We start from the raw sequence: 19,767 nt of genomic DNA, 5'->3' as shown, positions 1-19,767 counted from the left end.
ACGCCTGCCGCAACGACTGTCGACGCACTTCACCCAACGCTTCGCTGAACTGCCTGGTAAGCTCTGCGGTCCCTCTAGACCGCTGCCCGCAATACTAACCAATCACCCCTCTCGCCAAGTCCGCGCAGCTGCCATTACTCTGCCTCATTGTGCGGCCACTCCACGATCAGGCCGTTTGGCCCGCGGAGACTGGGCGAGGCCATGCTATGGACGCCAGCACGGCCATGCTTCGGGGCGAATGCACACTGCAATGACACGAGAACATTCCCGGAGCGCCCATTTTCCGAGGATCGGCTTTCCGGGTTAGGGTCCGGCCCGTCCCTATATAGCCCCGCACAAGACGAAGCATCCGCTCCATCCGCCTTCCCCAGCGATCCGTCTCTTGCTTACGACCCCCAAGCTTTGGACAGCTTCTCTTCTACTCCCTCTCACCCACCCTCCCCTTCACGAACTCGACTTACGACCATGATGTTCACTCTCAGCCAGCTTTCCGTCTTCACCTTCCTCCTGTCTCTGTTCGCGGTCGTCAGTGCTCTCCCGCTTGCGCTTCGCGATGTTTTCGTGCCTCCAGTCACCTACCCTCACGCGGGCACGGTCTGGAAGGTCGGCCAACACCACAACGTCACTTGGTGAGTTTTTGGTGCATTATTGAGACAAGGGCTTCGGCGCTGACCACCGCTCGTACACAGGGACACCACGAACGCCCCCGTGAACATCACCAACAAGGTTGGGATGATTGTGCTCGCCAAGGGTGGCCTCCTTCAAGATCTCTGTGAGTACTAGTCCTAGCGGCGGGCGTATACGGAAGACTGACTACATCGTCCATGTAGCCAACCCCTTGGCCAAAAACTTCAGCATCTTGGAGGGCCGCCATGAGATCCAAGTCCCTAATGTAGCCCCCGGCGACGACTACACCATCGTCCGTGAGTATCTGCATGTCCATATTTGCTAGATCGTCCGCTGATCCCCGTTTTCCAGTGTTCGGCGACTCTGGGAACGACAGCCCCACCTTCACCATCACCGCCTAACTGCAACGCCCTTCGTGACGTCACTTCACGCCTTGTCCACGCCCCTCACGAACACTACTCATCCAGCTACAATACTCCACAAATATTGCTCATGGACCTTGCTTTCGGACTCTTCGCGTACACATACTTCGTGTAGATGCGGACTCACCCCACCACGGACACATTCGGACTAACGCAGTCGTGTAGCAAAACCAATGTATTCCTGTACAACTACATGCTGCAATCAGATCGTTCCCACTACTTCGCCATGTCCGACTCGGCACGGGGATAAATCGGATATGGATTGTATAGCCGTACGTCACGAGCGGCATAGAGACATAGGAGAAACCTGCGGCACGCACTTACCACACGGTGTGACAAGGGAAGAACGCGGAGCTTGGTGGACCTAAGGCGACGATCTGCGAATAGGAGTCAGTACTTGACACTCGGCAATGTCGCAGTCGAACAGTCGGTGTCTCAGGAAAAAGTTGTCGTCACGCCCGTCCGACGAATCGAGACGGGTTGGGCTCATTAAATCATTGTGTTAAACATCATCGACGCCATCGCAATCGATAGGCGAGGAGTTGGAATGCGGCACTGATACTCACATGGAAAGCATGGGTCGACTTCTTCAGCGTTATCGCGGCGTGGGGGACGTGAGGCCTATGCCGTAGCATGCACCCTTCGGCGACAAGCTTCGAATTACGCCAGCTTACGCTCCTTGCTGCATGCGCATGGGCTGCGAAGATCAATCGAGGCCGACAGTGCGGCGATGAGCCACCATCGTAGAGGAGGGACGACTTCGAGAGAAGGGAAGTGAGGGAAAGGGGGAGAAGGAGCAGACGAGGGAAGGAAAGCAGACGCCGGAAATTTGTACGAGGGGAGAACGCGCTCACGTGAGCGGGCGCGCTACGCGAGTGTTTCCACGGTTGAACCGGTCGTCCCGTTCATCTCCTCCTCCCCAGTCCAAGAATCAAGCCGCCCTCAAGCCCCCGCCGCCCCCTGCAATCCCCCGCAAGATCCGCCCATGTCGTCCTCATCGTCGTCGGCGACGACGAGCAAGCTCGTCCGCCCGGTGCCCTTCACGCCGAAGCGTCCGGCCTCCGCCACCCACCTCTCCGACGACTCGACCCGCCTCCCGCGCTCCACCACCCCGAGCGTGCTCGGGTCTGCGAAGAAATACAAGGCTGCGCTCTCCACCGAGTCGCGCACCCGCCTTGGGAAGCCCGCTCTCGGCCTTACCTCAGTCCCCCCAACCCCGAGTCGGAGCAAGAGCAGGGATGGCTCGCGTCCGAAGACCCCAAGTTCGCCGCGGAAGGGCACGGAGAGCCCCCTATTGATGCCGCATGTGAGCGAGATGGATGTCAGCAGAATTGACCCGGAGGAGGTCCTCGTCGATGCTGAGACGGTCGAGCCGGGCGATATTTCGATGGAAATCGACGAAAGCCTGCTGAACGGCGACTACGGCAAGGAAGACAAAGTCCTTGTGTCCATCAGGTCAGTTTCTACGATCAATTGACTCCATAATTCACGCTGACTTGGTGCTTACTACGTTGACAGGATACGACCAACTGACAATGCCACGGCCTGGGACGTCGCATCTAATACTCACCCGAGAACGCTCAAACTCCAGCAACAATATTCGAAATCCGCCGCCGCGACTTCCCAAGACTTCCATTTTGACGAAATCCTGACCGGTTCCGAGAACAAGCCTGTGTATAACGCCGTTGCGCGCAGCCATGTATGCGCCGCGATGGACGGCTACAACGCCGTCATCTTCGCATACGGTCAGACGGCCAGTGGCAAGACCTTCACGCTCGTGAGTTTACGCACCCGCGGTAAATCCCCCGCTGCCGTGCTCACACAACCATGTAGTCCGGAGACGAAGATCAGCCAGGTATCATCCCCCGCGCGATGAAGGATGTCTTCGCATACATCCGGCGCACCACCAACCGCGAATATCTGCTGCGCTGCTCCTACCTCGAAATTTACAACGAGGCCATCCACGACCTGCTCGCCCCTCCCTCGTCCTCTGTCTCTCAACCCGTTCAAATACAGGGCACCGGCCCGAACATCGTGCTCACCCCCCTCCGTGAGGAGGTCGTGACAAGTTTGAAGGGTGTGCGCGAGGTCCTGCAACGAGGTGAAGGTAACAGGCGGACGGCGTCAACGGACTGGAACGAGAGGAGTAGTCGAAGTCATAGCGTGTTCCGACTCGTTATTGAGAGTAGGGAGCGAGGAAGCGGGGAGGATGGTGTGCCGAGCGGGAGGACCACCCCTGGTTTCAGGCCACCTACTCCCGGTGGACCTCGTTTGCAAGCGCGAGGCGGACGCAGCGTGCAAACTTCAGTTCTGGTTTGTACTTTCAATTCTAGTTGTAGCGTCCACCTCATTAATGTTTGTCTCTACAGAGTCTCATCGATCTGGCTGGGTCCGAAAAGGCTACCTCCGACAAGGAACGAACAAGAGAAGGCAAGTACATCAACACCAGGTTAGTGGATTGTCCAAAATGTCTCCGGCCTATGTCACTCATTTCCCTCGACCTCAGTCTGCTCACCCTGGGATCGGTCATCTCGACCCTCGCGGAGAACACCGCGAAGGGCAAGAGGTTCGTCTGTCGCTTAATTCGCTCCTCCCATATCTAACATGGAACTGGAACATAGCGACCACGTCCCCTTCCGAAACTCCAAGCTAACCCGCATGCTTCAACCCTCCCTCTCCGGAAACGCCAGGATCTCCGTCATCTGCACCATCAACCCCGAAACGTCCGCAATCGCCGAGTCCACGAGCACCCTCCTCTTCGCGCAGCGCATCAAGAAGGTGCAGCTGCACGCGCAGAAGAAGGAGGTCGTCGACACCGACGCCCTCCTCGAGCGCTACCGCAAGGAGATCGAGGACCTCAAGAAGCGGCTCTCGGAGCGCGAGGCGGACGCGCCCGTGCGCTCGCGCCGCCTCTCCGCGCGCGAGCAGCTCGACGAGAGCCGCGCGATGCACGACCTGAACACGCGCATCAAGCAGCTTACGAAACTCATTTTGACCAGCCAGACCGTCGACGAGAACAAGGGCGACGAGTCGCGCCCGGCGAGCCCGGCAAAGGTAGACTTCGACATGTCCCCCTACCAGCTCCAGCAGGAGCTGCTTGCGGCGCGGCGCGAGATGGAGACGCAGTCGACGCAGATTCTGTCGCTCGAGGCGGCGCTGTTGGCGCGGCCGCAGCTGCCCCCGGATGCCCCGGACAGCGAGAAGGACAAGCTGCTTGCGGAGCAGGCGAAGACTATCCGCGAGCTCGAGATCGTCGTGAAGGGGTACGAGGAGAACCTCGGCGAGCCGTTGCGGGCTGTGCGCGAAGACGTCGAGAAGGAGTGGGCGGACCGCTTCGAGAAGGAGGTGCGCGCGCGCCAGGAGAAAGAGGTCTGGGCGGACGAACTCGTCAAGCAGCTCGAGAAGGAGCGCAAGGTATGTATGCTCAATGTCCGGCGTGAGAAAGCATCGCTGACGATATTCTGTTTGTAGACGCGTATGAAGCTCGAGGAGGAGCGTCAGGCTCTGGCCGCCTTCGTCAAGAAGTTCGACCAGCTCGGACTGGGTGGACTCGTGGCGCCCCCGCTTCCACCTACGAAGTTCAACCCTCCTATGCCCACTCCTGGCGGCGCCGCTGCGGTCTTCGCGCAACGACAGCTTAGCCGTATTTCGATGCTCAAGTCTGAACCCCCTTTGGCACCCTTAGCGGAGACCGAGTCCCCGATTCGCCTGGGCGGTGTTGGGGTGGCCGAACCCAGTCTGATGGAGGAGCAATGGGAGGACATCATCGCGGACGTGAGCATCGAGTTGGAGAAGACGGGTATGTCCCCGACGAAGAGCGGGTTCATGTCGCGGAAGCTGAGCCAGAGCCCCGTAAGGGAAGTCCTGAGCCAGAAGGAGAACGTGCCCGTGTAGGCTTGTGATCTAGGAGGACGGCGGAGGGTCGTTTTGCTGCTTATTGCTTCGGTGCGCGCCTCCTTCGCTCTGGGAAACTCGGATGGAGTTGTTAACGACTGGCGTTGTACAGATTATCATGTTTTGCTTTGCACCACTCTACGCGCAGTGCGCACCATGTACTCTTATACCCTCACGACTCACGACTCGATACGTACTGTACACACGACTGTCTTGACCAATGCGAGCCCGGACAATTTCTTGCTCTCTCTCTCATTCCGCGATCGCCATACAACACTCTTGCGCGGCGCGGTTACTAACCTGCAATACGATCATGAAGACGGTTTCCAGTTCATCAGACTCGCTGTCTCGTCCCGCGGCTCCTTCAGCTCCAGCGGCCATTCCACCTCCCCTCCCGGCACCAGTCGAAAGCCGAATCGCTCGTAGAACCGGATCGCGCGCGCGTTCTTCTTGAACACATGCAACTGCAGCCCCCCGCGCCCGACCCAGTCCTTCTGGACCGCCTCCAGCAGCATTCCGCCGTACCCGCGCCCGCCCATATCCACTTTAACGAAGAACATGTCCAGCTCGTCCTGCTGCTCGTCCGCGCTAAGCGTGAACCCGCTCGTGTACACCTGCGCCTCCGCGGGCGCGGGCTTGACGTTCGCGTACGCGACGACCTCGCCCGTGGAGGGGAGCGCGAGGACGTACAGCTTGAGCGTGCGCGGGGGGAAGAGGCGCGGGCGCATGCGCGACTCGACGATACCGGGCGTGTACACGGGCGCGTCGGAGAAGGTTGTGCCGGGGATGCTGGTGTCGAGCGAGGGCATGAGGAGATCGACGATCTGTGGGAGGTCGGCGAGGGTGCCTTCGAGGACGATGGGTGTTTCTGACATTTCTGCGGTCTGTCTGCAGCTGGTCAGTAGGTCAGTCAGAAGCGCGTATGACGGGGGTTCACGACCTTGAGTGAGGGACTGACGGTTACTCACTGGCGATATCTTGAGGGGGGTTGTGTAGCACGGCCTGCCCAGAAACGGCAATTCTTATACGATCGCCGTGCACAAATGTTTCGCAAGGAAGCGTTCGGGGCCGCACAAGGCCCCAAAGCTTGCGCTGTGCATATGACGCGCGTAGTGACTCGTCTGGACGGTACGCATGGGTCGCATGTATGCACTTGACTATGCACAATCCACATGAGCATTGACGGAAGCCTGCGCACTGCGCAACAGGCTCTCAAAGCCCCCGAAGACGCGTTCTATGATGTAACTGCGCCGCACCGCAGCCTGCCATGGTGTCTCCCGCGCCCCGAACTCATCGTGGATATTTGACCAGAGGCAGAGTTCTTCCTGTGGCTGCGTGGGCAGAAGCAGTCATGGTAGGAGGTGTTTCGCACCGCCGTCTTCTGCTCGCGACTGGCAAGTGCAGCGGGCTGGTAGGCGTTCATCGTGATGGCTCCGGAGAGGGACGACAGTGGACGACATACTATCTAAGTAAGTAGCTTCTAAGTAGTAATCCTAACATGTGTATAAGCCCCACAGTGAAACATAGAGTAACCCTAATGACCACGCATCCCAATTTGGAACCCTAAGAGACGTACACTCGTCAACGACGTCTCGCGGCTCACCACAACCTGCAGCTTAGGTTACTCTCGCCCGCCATGTCTGTCTGTCCACCATATGCGCCCTTCTTTGGCTTTGCTGGCGTTGCCTCCGCCGTACGTCGAGAATGTCTGCACTGTTGCCGCTTGCTGACCCTGTGTCGGATTAATGCAGATGATATTCAGCAGTGCGTAGTCTCGTTTCTCCTACAGTATGCAGATAGCTGAGCGTGTTGCGAAACTAGCGGTGGGGGCCGCCTTCGGCACGTCAAAATCTGGGATTGGTATTGCGGGTCTTGGGACGTTCAAGCCTGAACTCATCATGAAGGTGCGTGAATGCCTTCGACTCCCCCTCTCTCCCATTATTCATGCGCGTCCGCGTTCGATGGCTGTAGTCCCTCATTCCCGTGGTCATGTCCGGTATCATTGCCGTGTACGGGCTGGTGGTCTCCGTGCTTATTGCCGGCGGACGTGAGTGCTCCCTTCCTGCACCGGCTTCTCCATAACTGAGCCAAACCTCCGCTGCGCATCTCGCCACCTTCCCGGTCATCATCTACTTGCCGCATGTAGTGAAGCCCACGGACTACTCGCTATACGCTGGGTTCATCCACCTCGGTGCTGGTCTTGCCTGCGGGTTTACAGGTCTCGCTGCGGGGTACGCGATCGGTTACGTCGGCGACTCGGTACGTCAAGTTTATACGGCCTCTGGCACGTCCGTTTCTAATGGGTCGATTACCGTCATATTTAGTGTGTACGCGCATACGTATTCGAGTCGAAGGTGTTCGTGACTATGGTCCTCATCCTCATCTTCGGCGAAGTTCTAGGCTTGTACGGGTACGTCAAACCATCACTTCGTTCGTGCATACCCTCGCTCACATAGCACACAGGTTGATCGTAGCTCTCATCATGAACTCGCGAGCATCGGAAGCGGCGCGTTGTCCATGAGACCTCCAACGGACCCTTTCCTGTCATGGCATCTACCTTACAGCTTTTGCTTCGCTAGTGCCGATGGACTGTGCATAACAACACCACATTCATAGCATACATACCCTGACCGCACAGTCGACAACGCACAAACAATACATGCAGCATACTGCCGCGGTATACACAGCTCCAAGACTGAGAGACCTCGAGGCTCTACCGCCTGGGACTCCTGCTCCTGCTGCGGCTCTCGCTCCGGTAGCGTCGCTTCCTCGCGGGACTCTTGCTACGGCTCCTGCGTGAGTCGTCGGAATCTGAACCAGACGAACTTGAGTCTGAGTCGCTTGAGCTGTCCGAGTCCGAGTCTGAGTCACTATCCGAGGAGGACGAGGACGCCGACCCAGAGCTGTAACAGCAACCGTCAGGACCCGAGAAGCGTAAGGAAGTAGCACAGGAATACGCACCGTCGTCTCTTCTTAGATGAGCCCTCGCCCTTGTCCGCGGACGACTGGCTCTTCGCGCGCTCGCGCTCCTGCTCCTTCCCCTCCAGAATGCGATTTGCCGTCCCAGGTCTAGAGCACAGATACGATGAGCAGGCGTCCACCACCGAAAGTCGAGTAGAGCACTCACTTGGACTTGAACTCCTCCGGGACCTCCACGGACGGCTTGCCCTCCGCCTTCAGCTTCGCGAGCAGCTTCGGGTTCTCGAGCATCTTCGTGCGCGACGGGCGTGTGATGTACGGGCGTGTCGACTTGCAGTCGTAGATGAAGTGACCTGCGCGTGTATGTCAATCTCACGCCTCGTACAAGGCGACTGCGCTGGGGCTGGAAGGGAGGACAACGCACCTGTGCCGAGGCATTTCTGGCAGATGGTGGACGAGGTGGCGCGGGGCTGGCTGGCGGACTTGCGGTGGGGCGCGTACTTCGACATATTGTAGAGGTTATCGGCGTATTCGTTGATCAGAGAGAACACTAGGGGAGGTTCGCAGCAGCAGGGGACTGTGCTAGTAAGCGGTGGTCACCAAGGTCGAGTTCAAGTGCGCTTGGAGCTGCTTGGAGAAGGCGGGGGCGCCTGTGAGTTACATTTGTCAATATCGAGTATGTAAGTCCAGCGCTAAAAGGACTTATGACCCTTGTACAAAACAACAAGATATCCGGATATCCATGTCCCTCATGTCCCTTGTCACTTGTCTTCGTCCTGTCGAGCCGTGGCAGACTGTAGCTACCACAGCCCCGCCAGTGTCATGTCGAAAGTCAGTGAGTCATCGCTGCAGCATGACTACAGGAGACCACAGCAATGCACCAGTACAAGCGTGGTATAAAACAAGAAGTTGTCGCGGGTTCATCTCCACCTTGACCTGTGCCCTTACCTCGAACCCTCAAGAGCCATACCGTTGAGCCACCATGGGCGGAAACGCATTCAAAGCCATCGTGCCCCATGGACACTTCCCGCGCATGCCGCCACCGGTCTACAACGCTCTCAAAACAGCGCTCATCCCTCCTCTAAAGTCCGTATACTCGCGCGTCGTCGTAGCCCGCGAGGCTCCGGAGAAGGCGGACTACGGCGACCTCGACATTGTTGTCTCCGGGCCACGCGACGGCCTCACGCACGCCGCGGTGAAGGACGCGCTCCGCGCCGCACATAGCGTCCCGATGCCAGGTCCCCGCATCAGCAACTTCGCGATCGCGATGGACGCGTTCGAGGACGTTGCGAACGCGTGCAAGACCTGCGCTGCTGCTGGCAAGGGCCCTGCCGAGTTTGCGGGCGACGCGGAAGGAGGCGTGTTCTTCCAAGTGGACGTGAACGTCTGCGCGGACGATGTGCAGCTCGAGCGCACAATGTTCTACAGCTCGTATGGCGACCTGGGGCTCATGCTCGGTTTACTGGTGCAGACCGCAGGCCTCTCGCTCGGTATCTACGGCCTGAAGGTGCGTGCCGCAGCGCTCTGCGAGAGGCCGGAATTGACGTCAGAACCATACAGCTCGCAGACCCGATCGGCTCTCCACTGCAGACGTTCTACCTCTCGGATGATATTGCGAAGATCCTCACTTTCCTTGGGCTTTCCATGGAGCGGTGGGAGCAAGGCTTCGAGACGCAGGACGAAGTCGTGCGCTGGGCCGCGTCTTCGCCGTTCGCCCGCGCGCTTGCGGCGCGCCTGCAGTCCGGAGAATCCAAACTGTCGTTGAAGGAGCGCGGCGAGGGCCGTCCCATGCGCCAGAAGTTCATCGACTATTTGCAGGCGGAAGAGGTGCCCGATGCTGAGTCCGAGCCTAATCTCCCGGTCTTCGCGACATCTTGCGACAGGGTGGACAAGATCGACGCGGCGCTGCGGTACTTTGGGAAGCATGACGAGTACACGGCAATCCTAGATGCAGCACGGGCAAACACCCGCGCGAAGGCGATATTGAATGGGAACAACGTCCGCGAGTGGACGGGCGTTACTGGCACGCCGACGCGATTCATCCTCGATGAAGTGAAGGAGCGTCTGACCGCGCGGGCGGGAAGCGCGACCGTGTCCGTCGCAATGGCCGAAGCTATCCCCGCATGGCAGCACACGCTGCTGGGGATGTCGGACGACGAAGTACGGGCACTCACCATGAGCGTGAAAGAGGACCTGGAGGCCGCAGGGAAACTCGAGTTCGACTGGCGCGCCGCGAAGGCTGCGAAGCTTGAGCGGAAGAAACAGCAAGCGGCCGCGGCGCAGGTGGAGGCGAAGGCCCTTAATGACGAGACGTAGTGCGAGGTGCAGGTCTAAGAGTAGTTGGCGCATTGTATACCAGATCCTTCCAAGATATCCTATCCCTATCTACACGTATAGGACTATAGCATCGACGTCCGCCCTCGGAAGCTCTTGCCGAGCTCAGCGTCTGGTGCGTGGCGGGTAAGTCGATTTGACACTAAGCTCAGGTCTATAACAACTTGCCCTTTATGCCTGTATGCCACACCCCTGTCTTGAGCTCCTTGCGATCTTGCTGCTGGATCCACTCCAGCACCGTGTCTACTACCTCTTCCGGGACCTGCCATGACCTGGGCGTGAGTGGCATTTGATGACAGTAAGCTGCAGATACGTACGCCGGTGAAATTGTGGTCGGCTTCTTCCACGATGCGAAGTGTGTGGGTGCCCGGGCTGCGCGCACCGTATATGCGTGCGTATATGACGGCATCAAACGGAGGCACGACCGCGTCCTTCAGGCCGTGCAGAGTGAGTACATCTACGTGCGTGGGGAACTGGTCCCAGACGACGGAAGTGTCGACGTTCGCGAACTCCTCATAGTCTTCACGGGTGACCCTAAACCGCTATCAGCTTACGGCGACTGTTTCGATCGTAAGTAGGGCATTACTTTGAAACGAACGGCTTGCGCGCGACCGTGGCTGTGCGAAGCACGAAACCTGTAGACTCTAGCTCGGCTTTATGAAGCTCTAAGTCATCTGCGTGAAGGCTCGGATGTTATTCGAATAACTAGTCTTCACGGTTCTATACACTCACCGTATATTTTCTGCGATATATCCCGAGTAAGCGCGTGTTTAGTACGAGAAAAGGCCGCCCTACCTCCATACGATACCGCCCAGAAACATTCACATATCGGGTGGCATCCTTTGCGGCGCCATCGCGGTGTTTGCAAAGCCAGAGCATGCCGACAACGCTTCCTCGCGAGTGCCCGACGACCATGTCGACAACGTAGCCGAACTCCCTGGCGAGGTAGTCGACGACCACTTCGAGGTCTAGCACGTCGTTGGTGAACCTGCCGAAAGCCCATGTTCCGGGAGTTTCGTGGTTGCCGCTATACTCCAAGACGAGCAGTAGCGGACGTTCAATGGGGGAGCAATGAAAGTAAGAAGGAATAACGGACCGGAAGTCAAAGCGGAAGGAATCTTGAGAAAGACGATAGGCTAGCTTCTTCTGAAACAGATAGTCCTTATGTCTGTACGGATAGGCCGTCAGGGGGATGTCGGAGGTAAGACGGTTTCATGTACTTGCCCGAGGGCGCCGTGTAGGATCTATGAACCTCATGAGTGTGAGTGGTGGGTGCATGATTATGTAGGTTTTTAAGTACTTACCAAAGCTATCTTGCGACCTTGTGTAGGCTGGTCCGGAGCAACCTGCTCTAGTACGCCCGTTATAGCACAGTCCTTCTCATATGGATGGGGTATTGCGAACTTCGTCGTCTTCTGGGACGTGCTTCCTGGGGGTGTTGTCATTTCAGCACTGCCTTTGCGTTCGCCGTCGGACTGGGGAGGACGACGATGAGAGTGCAGAGTAAAGAGGGAACCCCGCTGGACTCCCTGCTTGAATGCATGACCGAGTCCGGGGAAAGCTACCAAACCGTACCCGAGCTGCTCGGGCAACGGAATCACACCGTTCCGGCCCGGCGCGTCCGCACTAATGCCCTGTCCCAAAAGGGATGCGTGGGAAAGCTGCAGTTACACCGAGGTACTGACGAGCGTCTATAGCTGCTCTACGCAGCTCATACCGTTTGCTCAACATGGAGGCCCTCTTGTTCAACGTACGCGTCTCGCTTCTCTCTCGGCCTCGATAAATGCTTAAATATCTCGCAAAACTCAGGTATCTGGAGGATTTCTGGAAGGCATCGTGCGGGGGTACAAGGCTGGTCTCCTTACCCAGAACCAGTACAACAACCTGACGCAATGCGAGACCATTGAAGGTGAGTGCTGCTTTACGTGTTTTGGCTTCCGAGAGGAGCGAACAGGGAGCTGAGTTACCTGCAAGACTTCCGGACACAACTGTCGGCGACGGACTATGGAAACTTCCTCGCGAATGAACCCCTGCCCATCTCCACCTCCACCATCTCGGACAAAGCGACGCAGTTGCTCGTCGACCAATTCAACTACCTCCGGAGTAATGCTGTCGAGCCCTTGAGCAAGTTCCTGGAGTACATGACGTGGGTTGCACACCTCGGTAAGAGCTTGGCACAACGTTGACCTCTGCGGTACAGATACGCGTACATGATTGACAACGTCATACTCATCATCACGGGCACGCTGCACGGGAGGAACACGAGCGAGCTGCTTCAACGGTGTCACCCGCTCGGCATATTCGACACTATGCCTGCTCTGTGCGTCGCAACAAACGTGGAGGAGCTGTACCACACCGTCTTGGTCGAGACACCACTCGGTACGTGCTCCCCTCCTCTCTGCTCGCCAAGTCACTGTAACCCACACGCGTCCCCGTGTCGTAGCACCATACTTCCGCGACGCCGTAAGTGCGGCAGACTTGGACGACCTCAATATCGAGATCATCCGGAACACTCTCTATAAGGCGTACCTCGAGGACTTCGACGCGTTCTGCCAGTCGCTCGGGGGGCCCACCGCAGACGTCATGCACCGCATCCTCGCCTTCGAGGCAGACCGCCGCGCAATCAACATCACCATCAACTCGTTCGGCACGCAGCTCTCCAAGGAGCAGCGCGCGAAGCTCTTCCCGACCATCGGCCGCCTCTTCCCGGAGGGCAACAACACGCTCGCGCGCGCAGACGAGATCGACCAGGTGCGCCAGGCGTGCGAGGCCGTCTCCGAGTACCGCGCGTTCTTCGACTCCGGCGGACGCGCGCACGCGAACGGGAACGGCGGCGGCGCGAACGGGAGCTCGGAGAGCACGGCGAACCTGCTCGGGGACCTGGACAGCGAGCTCGGCGCGGCGGCGGACCTGGAGGACCGGTTCTTCGTGCACGAGGTGCACCTGAACAAGCTCGCGTTCCTGCAGCAGTTCCAGCACGCGGTGTTCTACAGCTACATCAAGCTCAAGGAGCAGGAGATCCGGAGCGTGACGTGGATCGCGGAGTGCATCGCGCAGAACGCGCGCGACAGGATACACGACTTCATCCCCACCTTCTGAGCGCGAGCCGGACTTTGTATGACATGGACTGGCGTAATCATATACCTTCGTACGCTGCGAATGGACCGTAAGTGTAAAACTGCAAGCATGGCCAGTGACGAGCATGTGCTACGAGTTTTCAACGACACGGTGCCTTCGAATGTCTAATTCACGCAGTTCCGGCATCTGCACGTACCACAATTCTGATGTCTTCAGGTCGCATGTAGTCCTCGCGATGGCGACGTGCTCCTGTGCATCCTTGCTCATCCTCTTGCCACCTCACCGTTTATTTCTGCTCAGCAGTCAACCAGTCCTGCGAGCTTCCGATGGACGCTGAAGCTTTCCAAGATGAGATTGGCAAGGCGGTAGATTGTATCCAAGATTCACGCACCAAGATGAGAATCAGTGGGCATGTACCGAGGTACGTCCGTTGCACTGATACTATGGACAATTTCACTAAAAACACGCTTTAATCTAGCATGGATGATGTATCCACCGTATGTGTCTACCAACAGCTTCTGTCTACATGGTAACATCATTCAACAGCGTTGCTACAGTTGCACTCCTTCGATCGTCTACTCACGGAAACCTTAGCCTTTGTGCAGTATCAACGGCCTCCCGGCTGAAGTGCTGTCGGTGATCTTCAGCATGGTGTCGTTCACGCCATTCCATCCGGACTTTCCTCGCTGTCCTGAGGTGTATCAATCTCCTCGAATATTGCACACACAAATCATGCAGGTATGTCAGCATTAGTGCACAGTCTACCGTGTCACTCTGGTCCGACATAGTTTTCCATCCCCGGAGAGAACCGTCTGTTTCCGCACAAATCCAGCAAGTTCGGACGACATCTACCAACGTATACAACGTAAACGACGTCACACATGTGCACCTACTCAAAGTAAATGGGGTTTTTATAATCATCAGGGACGCGGCGCGATTGTGAGGCTCGAGTGTCCGAGCCAAGACAGCCTCGTTTTATAGCGGAAATACAGGATACTCCTCACAAGTTTTGGTGATACATCGTGCGTTGGATTAAACGCAGCAGTCTGCGGCCGTCGCGTTTTGTTTGAAGCCCCATACGTATGTCTAAACTTCGCGGAATTCCTGCCATTGAGGCCACTGGTAGCGCGCCCGTGCCGAGTGACTGCGCCATTCTCCCTTCGGCTCGCCATTTCCCCGTTCCATCGCTTCGTACCCCGGCTCGTCGGTTACCGCGATGTCCAATTCGTCCACGAGTTCTCGAAGGGCGCCGACTTCAGTTTGTAGGCGTGCGCTGCAGTCGATGCCCAGTCGGGTGAGCGGCCGCCCAGCCTCCCTCCGGAACCGGAGGATGTTGCGCGCGTTCTTGAGCTCGGCGGCGTCGCAGCCTATGAGGTACAAGGTGTGCAGTGTGGGGCACACGACTGCGCCGCCCGACCCCGCCTGCGCGAGAACCGGGACCCGAGGTGCTTCCCGCCGTTCCCGCCGCGCGCGGCCACAGGGCTTGCGCGGCTTGGGGGCGGCGACTTTGAAGATGTGGTTGATCGTGGTGAGCGAGCGCAGGCTGTCGAGGAGTTCGGATTTGACCAGGCCGCGCTTATCGAAGATGGAGAGCTCCGTGACGTGAGCGTACAGAGGGCAGGCGGAGAATGCCCGGGAGAAGACTGCCTTGAAGGCACTGGCAGGCTGGCCGTGCAAGGAGATGCCAAACGTGAGGCCTGAGTCTGCGGCAGCGTTGCAGAGGGTGACGTATAGCACCTCGCGGTTCAATACGTACCCCATGCCAGAACCCTTGTTCCACGACAGCTTCGTGAGCTGCTCGGTGTCCAGGCGTCTTTCGAGCGCCTCGAGGCAGTATGGGACTTCGTGCAGCGCAATCTCTTGTAGGCGGACGAGACAGCCTTTGGCGGGCAGGACGAGGTCGGAAAGGAGGCAATGCGTGTTACGACTGAAGCACAGAACGATCGCCCGCAGATGTGGCAAGCATGCAACGCGGCTGCTCGGAGCCCCGCTGGGGGGTGGCTCTACGCGCGGCGCCGCGATGTGGATGTGCTCGAGCATCGGAGACCCCCGCAGCATATCCAGCAGCCGAGACTGCTCGACAGCGTTCTGCAAGACGATGTAGAGTTCCCGAAGGGCAGGTAAGTGATCCGTAGGAACGAACGCCAGCTGAAAGAGGGAGAGTACGCGTAGCCGGGGGGCGCAACCGGCGAAAACGGACGCGCTTGGCGGGCACCAGTGGATCTTCCAAGCGTGCAAGACAAGCTCCTCGATGTGGAGGGCGAGCCTAGGCAAGATCGCGAAGACGGCGTGGATACGCCGGTCCGTATCGATCCAGAAGCTGTCTATGGTACGAATGTGAAGGCGTCGTATCCGGTGCGCGTGTTCGGCGAGTATAGGCACAAGTGGGTTGACGTGGCCTTCGCTGTAAACATTGATGGAGGTCGTTCCAGCCCATTGAATCTGTGAAGAAAGAGGTATTCCTCTGTAGGGTAGGAGGATGATGTCAGACCACAAGGGCGTGGTCGATAGTGCAACGTCTCGCCATTGCCGGCATACCCGCATGATCTGTGTTTGCAAGATTCGGGAAGACTGATACCGCCCCTCGGGACGGAGAGGGTAACCCGGATGGAATGGCGCAAGCGATGCCAGGCTGAAGATGTCCGACAGTACTTCAGCTGGAAGGCAGTTGACAGGTGTGATAGAGTTCGCGTGAGAGCGCACGGAGGCTGAGGTTTCGAGGAGTAGATGGTCAAAGGAGTGCAGCTGTAGCAACGCTATTACACGATGTCCCACTGCAAACCGCGGAAGTCGTGTAGAGCACATACCCTAGATAAAACATCCGCACTGGGGAACGGATATGTTTAATAGTGTTCCGCTTCACCATTGTACCGACCAACGTACCTCGATAGATTGCCTGTAGTTCTCATATTGTTGAGAAGCACTTGAATGCAGTCCTCGGCCTTGCTGATCTGGTCCTGGATAGAAGATGTGGTATCCATATCCGCCTGAGCACGCGTGAGTTGCAATTAGCTTGAGACGTTAAAGTGGAAATTTCAAGGTGAGAGCAGGAGGATGAAGGCCGTTGTGGCGGTGTGGTGGTACGTACCGGGTTACGCGCGCGTCTCAGGTTCGAGGTCGGACATTCATCCTCGTTAACGTTCGGCTAAGGAGTACATACTCCGCGAGCATCGTAAACATACATAGACAATAACAAGTGACACACCACGCGGATAGTGTATGGCTTCATCGTACTGTACAGTATTAAGATATCATAGACTACAACATTGGGTGCTGATACACGTATAATCCCCCTATACAACCGGGATAAACACAACATCTATGGATCATCATGCCGTCAACACCGTCGCACCGCTGCGCAGGTCTCCCGTCTGTATGTCGCGCGTCTCGGGGTGTTCCTTGTACATGCGCTCGACCGACGCTTCTCTACTCTGCGTCGATGGGGTGGCGATGGAGGATGCTTCCGACGTGCTGCCGGACGCCTGTGATGGCAGCGAGGGTAGCGAAGACTCTGTGGCGTCCGCGGGAAGCTGCTCGCTCTCCGGTGCTTGTGCCTCTTGTTGACTGAGTTCTTCCGGCGTGGCCTCCTTCTCCTCGACCTTCTTCCCTATCCGGAGCTCACCCGTAAGCTCGCCCGGCAGGAGCGCCATGGTCTCGCGCTCGCCGTTCAACCACGCCTCGCGTCGGCGTGCGCGCTCGTGCATCCATGGGCCTGCGTTGCTCTTCATGCACCCGCCTGCGCCCTCACATGTGCACGTACCGCCGAGGCTCGTGGGCAGCGCCTCGGGGTCGATGAGCTCGAGCAGCGCCTTCTTGTAGTCGGAGCCGTAGATCGCGATCTTCGCGGCGGTCTCCTTCGCGAGCCACGGCTTCATGACGTTCCAGATTGTCGAGAAACCCATTGGCGCATTGACGATTGCGAGCTGCGCCATTCTGCAAAGAGCGACAAGTGTAAGTATATGTACGCGCTAAAGAGTGCAAGTATGGCACGCACGTTTCAGGGAAGTAGTCCTGGGACACCTGGAACGAACTCCGCGCGAAGTCCTTCATCTGCCAGAACTGGCTGATGCTGCAAAGGCGCGTGCGTTAGAGACGCCAATGACGCGCATGACGGCACCGCCGCTAGTGGGAGTGGACGTACCCGAACCCGGCGAGATCGACGACGACGAAGGTGCCCGAAATAGGCTTGCCCGCGGCTTCCGCCGAGGCGGGGAGCACCTCGCGCGTGAGCGCCTCGCAGTTCACAATGACGGTCTGCCAGAAGCGTTCGAGGGTCATCTTCTTCTGCAGCTTCGTGAGGTTGATGCCGCCGAAGCGGTGGAAGTTCAGCGGACGGCCTTTCTAAGGGTGGCAGGCGCGTTAGATGAGCAGTGTGGGACAGAAGGTGCTCAAATGCGGACCTTGTCGATCTAAAAGCGCGACGTGAGACATAATGCATTGGTGATGGGAAGAAAGAAGGAATACCTTGTGAAAATAGAGGGGCCAGCAGTCGAAGACATGGTCGCGCTCGGGGTACTGCACGGCGCGGGGAAGCGGACGGTCGGCTAAACGTCTAAATCGCGGAATGGACATGACGTACGTCGAACGGGTCAATTTGGCGGTAGAGCTCGTCGATCCCGACGCCCTCGACGGTGCTGCGCCAATGTTGGCAGTTCTTCCACATGAGCGTGGCCTGCTTCACGTTCCACTGCCGGGCGCGCAGAAAGCGGCTGCATCATGCAAGGTGAGACTCCCGCCACAGACCGGGGCGAGGAATGGAGGGGCGTACAGAAGGGTTTCATCGTCGGTGCCGATAGAGTCTCCGTCGTGGATGAGTTCTTGTTGAACCAGTCCTTCACGGAACTGTTTGAGGATGGCTTCAGAGTCTTTGGGGGGTGCCATGGTCGGTCAGAGGTTATGTGTGCGAGGGGTGCAGTGGTGGTGTGAGGAGGGACGTTGATGGGCAGGTGATGGGCAGCGGGCTAGATGAGCTGAAAGTGGGCGGAGCGGAAGAGGCATGGCAGACGTTCGTATCCGGGCAGGGCGTCGGCGTCATCCTGATGATGACCACGGCTTTTCGGATGAGAGAGCGGCAGTGTGAAGGAGGAGCCACTCCCGAGCCGCACCGCCGCGCTCCCCTCCCCGCCGGCTTACAAAGCCGCCCGGGCCCCTCCATATACGGCAACTCTCATCGTTCTCCTCCGGCCTGAGCGGACTCTGCGCGCTCTACCATGACTCACCGCCTCCAACCCGTGCCCCCTGCAGATCGCGGATGTCGGCAGATCGTGTTCAAGGGCCTCGGGCCTCTCTTCGTCAGAATGCGCCTCGCGGACAGAGTCGTCAGACGGCTGACCAGCGCTACGCCACACCAAATCCTATCGGCCCGCACTGCTGATGGAATTTCAATAACACCTGCACACACCTCCCGCGGGCCGTTGAAATTATCGGAGGTATGCACACGGCACACCCCGTAAGTTGTTCTTCAACGCTGAGTTTAACGGCAGGGGCCCGGCAACGTCACAGTGGCACATGGTGTCCTGTCAACTGGTGCGATCACATTGCGCACTCTGGCCCGCTTTTCCGTGGTCGTTTCCAACCGCGCGAACTCAACGCGATCCGTCCCACCTCTTAAGCAGTGGTACTAGGTACACATCCAGATTCCATATTCCCGGCTTGTGAACAATTCAAGGGTTGGACAGCTCCAATTTTCCCCGATAGTTGAACGCCGAAAGGTTCTAGGCCGCGGGACAGTTGCAATCTAGACCGACCGTATCGGATACGCATTCTGGTTTGTCCTGTACCAGAAGGTACACATATCTTAATCCAGTCCGTTCACGGGAAGCCGCATGTCGTACGTTTGAGGTGAATGAATTATTTGTTACTTATGAGACGGTAGACTGCTCTCATAAGGGCTCTGGCTGATCAGGGAGTCGCATCCCATAGTAAACGCACATTATTTTGACGAAATGGGTGGGTTTTGTATCGAGGGACCTGCGCGAGAGAAGTCTGAGAACTCCCCAAATCTTTTCGGCTACTGCCGGTGAACCTACTTGCCTTCCCAAAACGGATAGTATCGCAACATCGACGGCAGCAGTAATTATAGATAAGCGCTCTACAGCTCTCTCTCCTCTCCGCTACAGCCTACGCGCATTTCCGTGGACATGGAAACTACAGCTACTGTTGAAGACCAGTTGAAGGAGGCTACAAGATGCATTCAAATGATTTCCACTAACATGAGAACCAGTGGATGTGTATCGAGGTACGTCACTGCGGTTGGTTACTGCAACAGCAATGCCGGCATCACGCTCAACGTACTCGTCTCTTAGCACGTACATTGTACGTTTCCTTCACAGCTTTGTTATACAAAGGTACATTCTGTAACGCACTGCTACAGTTGCGTTCCTTCGATAGTGTACTCCTCGAAACCTCGGCCCTCGTGCGCTCCCACATCAACTCTCTCGCACCTATTAACCGTCTCCCACCTGAAGTGCTGTCGGTCATCTTCAGCATGGCG

The 19,767-nt window shown here is 57.7% G+C and overlaps 10 protein-coding genes across 10 annotated transcripts; 6 read left to right on the top strand and 4 right to left on the bottom strand.

Annotated features, from left to right (window-relative positions):
• Positions 1 to 468: 468 nt before the first annotated feature.
• TRAVEDRAFT_19890 (uncharacterized protein) lies at positions 469 to 1,028 on the top strand (the record flags this gene model as incomplete). The annotated part of the gene is made up of 4 exons (XM_008038975.1): positions 469 to 629; positions 690 to 772; positions 831 to 923; positions 979 to 1,028. The coding sequence occupies 4 exons, from the start codon at positions 469 to 471 to the stop codon at positions 1,026 to 1,028; spliced, it is 387 nt and encodes a 128-aa protein (XP_008037166.1).
• A 1,006-nt stretch (positions 1,029 to 2,034) lies between these two features.
• Positions 2,035 to 4,943, top strand: TRAVEDRAFT_122881 (kinesin-domain-containing protein; the record flags this gene model as incomplete). Its single annotated transcript, XM_008039636.1, has 7 exons — positions 2,035 to 2,504; positions 2,568 to 2,826; positions 2,883 to 3,362; positions 3,419 to 3,498; positions 3,556 to 3,615; positions 3,671 to 4,463; positions 4,521 to 4,943. 7 exons carry the CDS (start codon positions 2,035 to 2,037, stop codon positions 4,941 to 4,943), a joined length of 2,565 nt encoding a protein of 854 aa, XP_008037827.1.
• A 239-nt stretch (positions 4,944 to 5,182) lies between these two features.
• Positions 5,183 to 5,912, bottom strand: TRAVEDRAFT_71550 (uncharacterized protein). The gene is made up of 2 exons (XM_008039635.1): positions 5,884 to 5,912; positions 5,183 to 5,831 (listed from the first exon to the last, which is right to left on the bottom strand). The coding sequence occupies exon 2, from the start codon at positions 5,816 to 5,818 to the stop codon at positions 5,255 to 5,257; it is 564 nt and encodes a 187-aa protein (XP_008037826.1). The 5' UTR covers positions 5,819 to 5,831; positions 5,884 to 5,912; the 3' UTR covers positions 5,183 to 5,254.
• A 667-nt stretch (positions 5,913 to 6,579) lies between these two features.
• Positions 6,580 to 7,464, top strand: TRAVEDRAFT_46809 (V-type ATPase; the record flags this gene model as incomplete). The annotated part of the gene is made up of 7 exons (XM_008039220.1): positions 6,580 to 6,636; positions 6,695 to 6,707; positions 6,765 to 6,847; positions 6,915 to 6,990; positions 7,090 to 7,202; positions 7,268 to 7,353; positions 7,407 to 7,464. The coding sequence occupies 7 exons, from the start codon at positions 6,580 to 6,582 to the stop codon at positions 7,462 to 7,464; spliced, it is 486 nt and encodes a 161-aa protein (XP_008037411.1).
• A 397-nt stretch (positions 7,465 to 7,861) lies between these two features.
• Positions 7,862 to 8,371, bottom strand: TRAVEDRAFT_122714 (uncharacterized protein; the record flags this gene model as incomplete). The annotated part of the gene is made up of 3 exons (XM_008039634.1): positions 7,862 to 8,012; positions 8,071 to 8,215; positions 8,287 to 8,371. The coding sequence occupies 3 exons, from the start codon at positions 8,369 to 8,371 to the stop codon at positions 7,862 to 7,864; spliced, it is 381 nt and encodes a 126-aa protein (XP_008037825.1).
• Positions 8,372 to 8,844: 473 nt separating this feature from the next.
• On the top strand, positions 8,845 to 10,178 carry TRAVEDRAFT_71548 (uncharacterized protein; the record flags this gene model as incomplete). The annotated part of the gene is made up of 2 exons (XM_008039633.1): positions 8,845 to 9,369; positions 9,423 to 10,178. The coding sequence occupies 2 exons, from the start codon at positions 8,845 to 8,847 to the stop codon at positions 10,176 to 10,178; spliced, it is 1,281 nt and encodes a 426-aa protein (XP_008037824.1).
• A 22-nt stretch (positions 10,179 to 10,200) lies between these two features.
• TRAVEDRAFT_147519 (alpha/beta-hydrolase) lies at positions 10,201 to 11,670 on the bottom strand. Its single transcript, XM_008039632.1, has 9 exons — positions 11,501 to 11,670; positions 11,421 to 11,440; positions 11,293 to 11,364; positions 10,992 to 11,223; positions 10,929 to 10,938; positions 10,783 to 10,870; positions 10,514 to 10,730; positions 10,365 to 10,458; positions 10,201 to 10,308 (listed from the first exon to the last, which is right to left on the bottom strand). Exons 1-9 carry the CDS (start codon positions 11,639 to 11,641, stop codon positions 10,262 to 10,264), a joined length of 921 nt encoding a protein of 306 aa, XP_008037823.1. The 5' UTR covers positions 11,642 to 11,670; the 3' UTR covers positions 10,201 to 10,261.
• Positions 11,671 to 11,914: 244 nt separating this feature from the next.
• TRAVEDRAFT_166903 (ATPase V0 complex subunit D) lies at positions 11,915 to 13,377 on the top strand. The gene is made up of 5 exons (XM_008039631.1): positions 11,915 to 11,946; positions 12,006 to 12,105; positions 12,171 to 12,342; positions 12,397 to 12,575; positions 12,640 to 13,377. The coding sequence occupies exons 1-5, from the start codon at positions 11,926 to 11,928 to the stop codon at positions 13,293 to 13,295; spliced, it is 1,128 nt and encodes a 375-aa protein (XP_008037822.1). The 5' UTR covers positions 11,915 to 11,925; the 3' UTR covers positions 13,296 to 13,377.
• A 1,762-nt stretch (positions 13,378 to 15,139) lies between these two features.
• Positions 15,140 to 15,686, top strand: TRAVEDRAFT_58302 (uncharacterized protein). Its single transcript, XM_008039364.1, has one exon. The coding sequence runs from the start codon at positions 15,189 to 15,191 to the stop codon at positions 15,396 to 15,398; it is 210 nt and encodes a 69-aa protein (XP_008037555.1). The 5' UTR covers positions 15,140 to 15,188; the 3' UTR covers positions 15,399 to 15,686.
• Positions 15,687 to 16,495: 809 nt separating this feature from the next.
• TRAVEDRAFT_166900 (CRAL/TRIO domain-containing protein) lies at positions 16,496 to 18,155 on the bottom strand (the record flags this gene model as incomplete). Its single annotated transcript, XM_008039630.1, has 7 exons — positions 16,496 to 17,207; positions 17,269 to 17,343; positions 17,416 to 17,615; positions 17,675 to 17,683; positions 17,739 to 17,789; positions 17,854 to 17,983; positions 18,043 to 18,155. The coding sequence occupies 7 exons, from the start codon at positions 18,153 to 18,155 to the stop codon at positions 16,604 to 16,606; spliced, it is 1,182 nt and encodes a 393-aa protein (XP_008037821.1). The 3' UTR covers positions 16,496 to 16,603.
• Positions 18,156 to 19,767: the final 1,612 nt, after the last annotated feature.

Source organism: Trametes versicolor (genome assembly GCF_000271585.1).
Source record: "Trametes versicolor FP-101664 SS1 unplaced genomic scaffold TRAVEscaffold_5, whole genome shotgun sequence".
Classification (NCBI taxonomy): Eukaryota; Fungi; Basidiomycota; class Agaricomycetes; order Polyporales; family Polyporaceae; genus Trametes; species Trametes versicolor.
The sequence above is the reverse complement of the archived record's forward strand: the minus strand, read 5'-3'. Positions and strand labels throughout refer to the sequence as shown.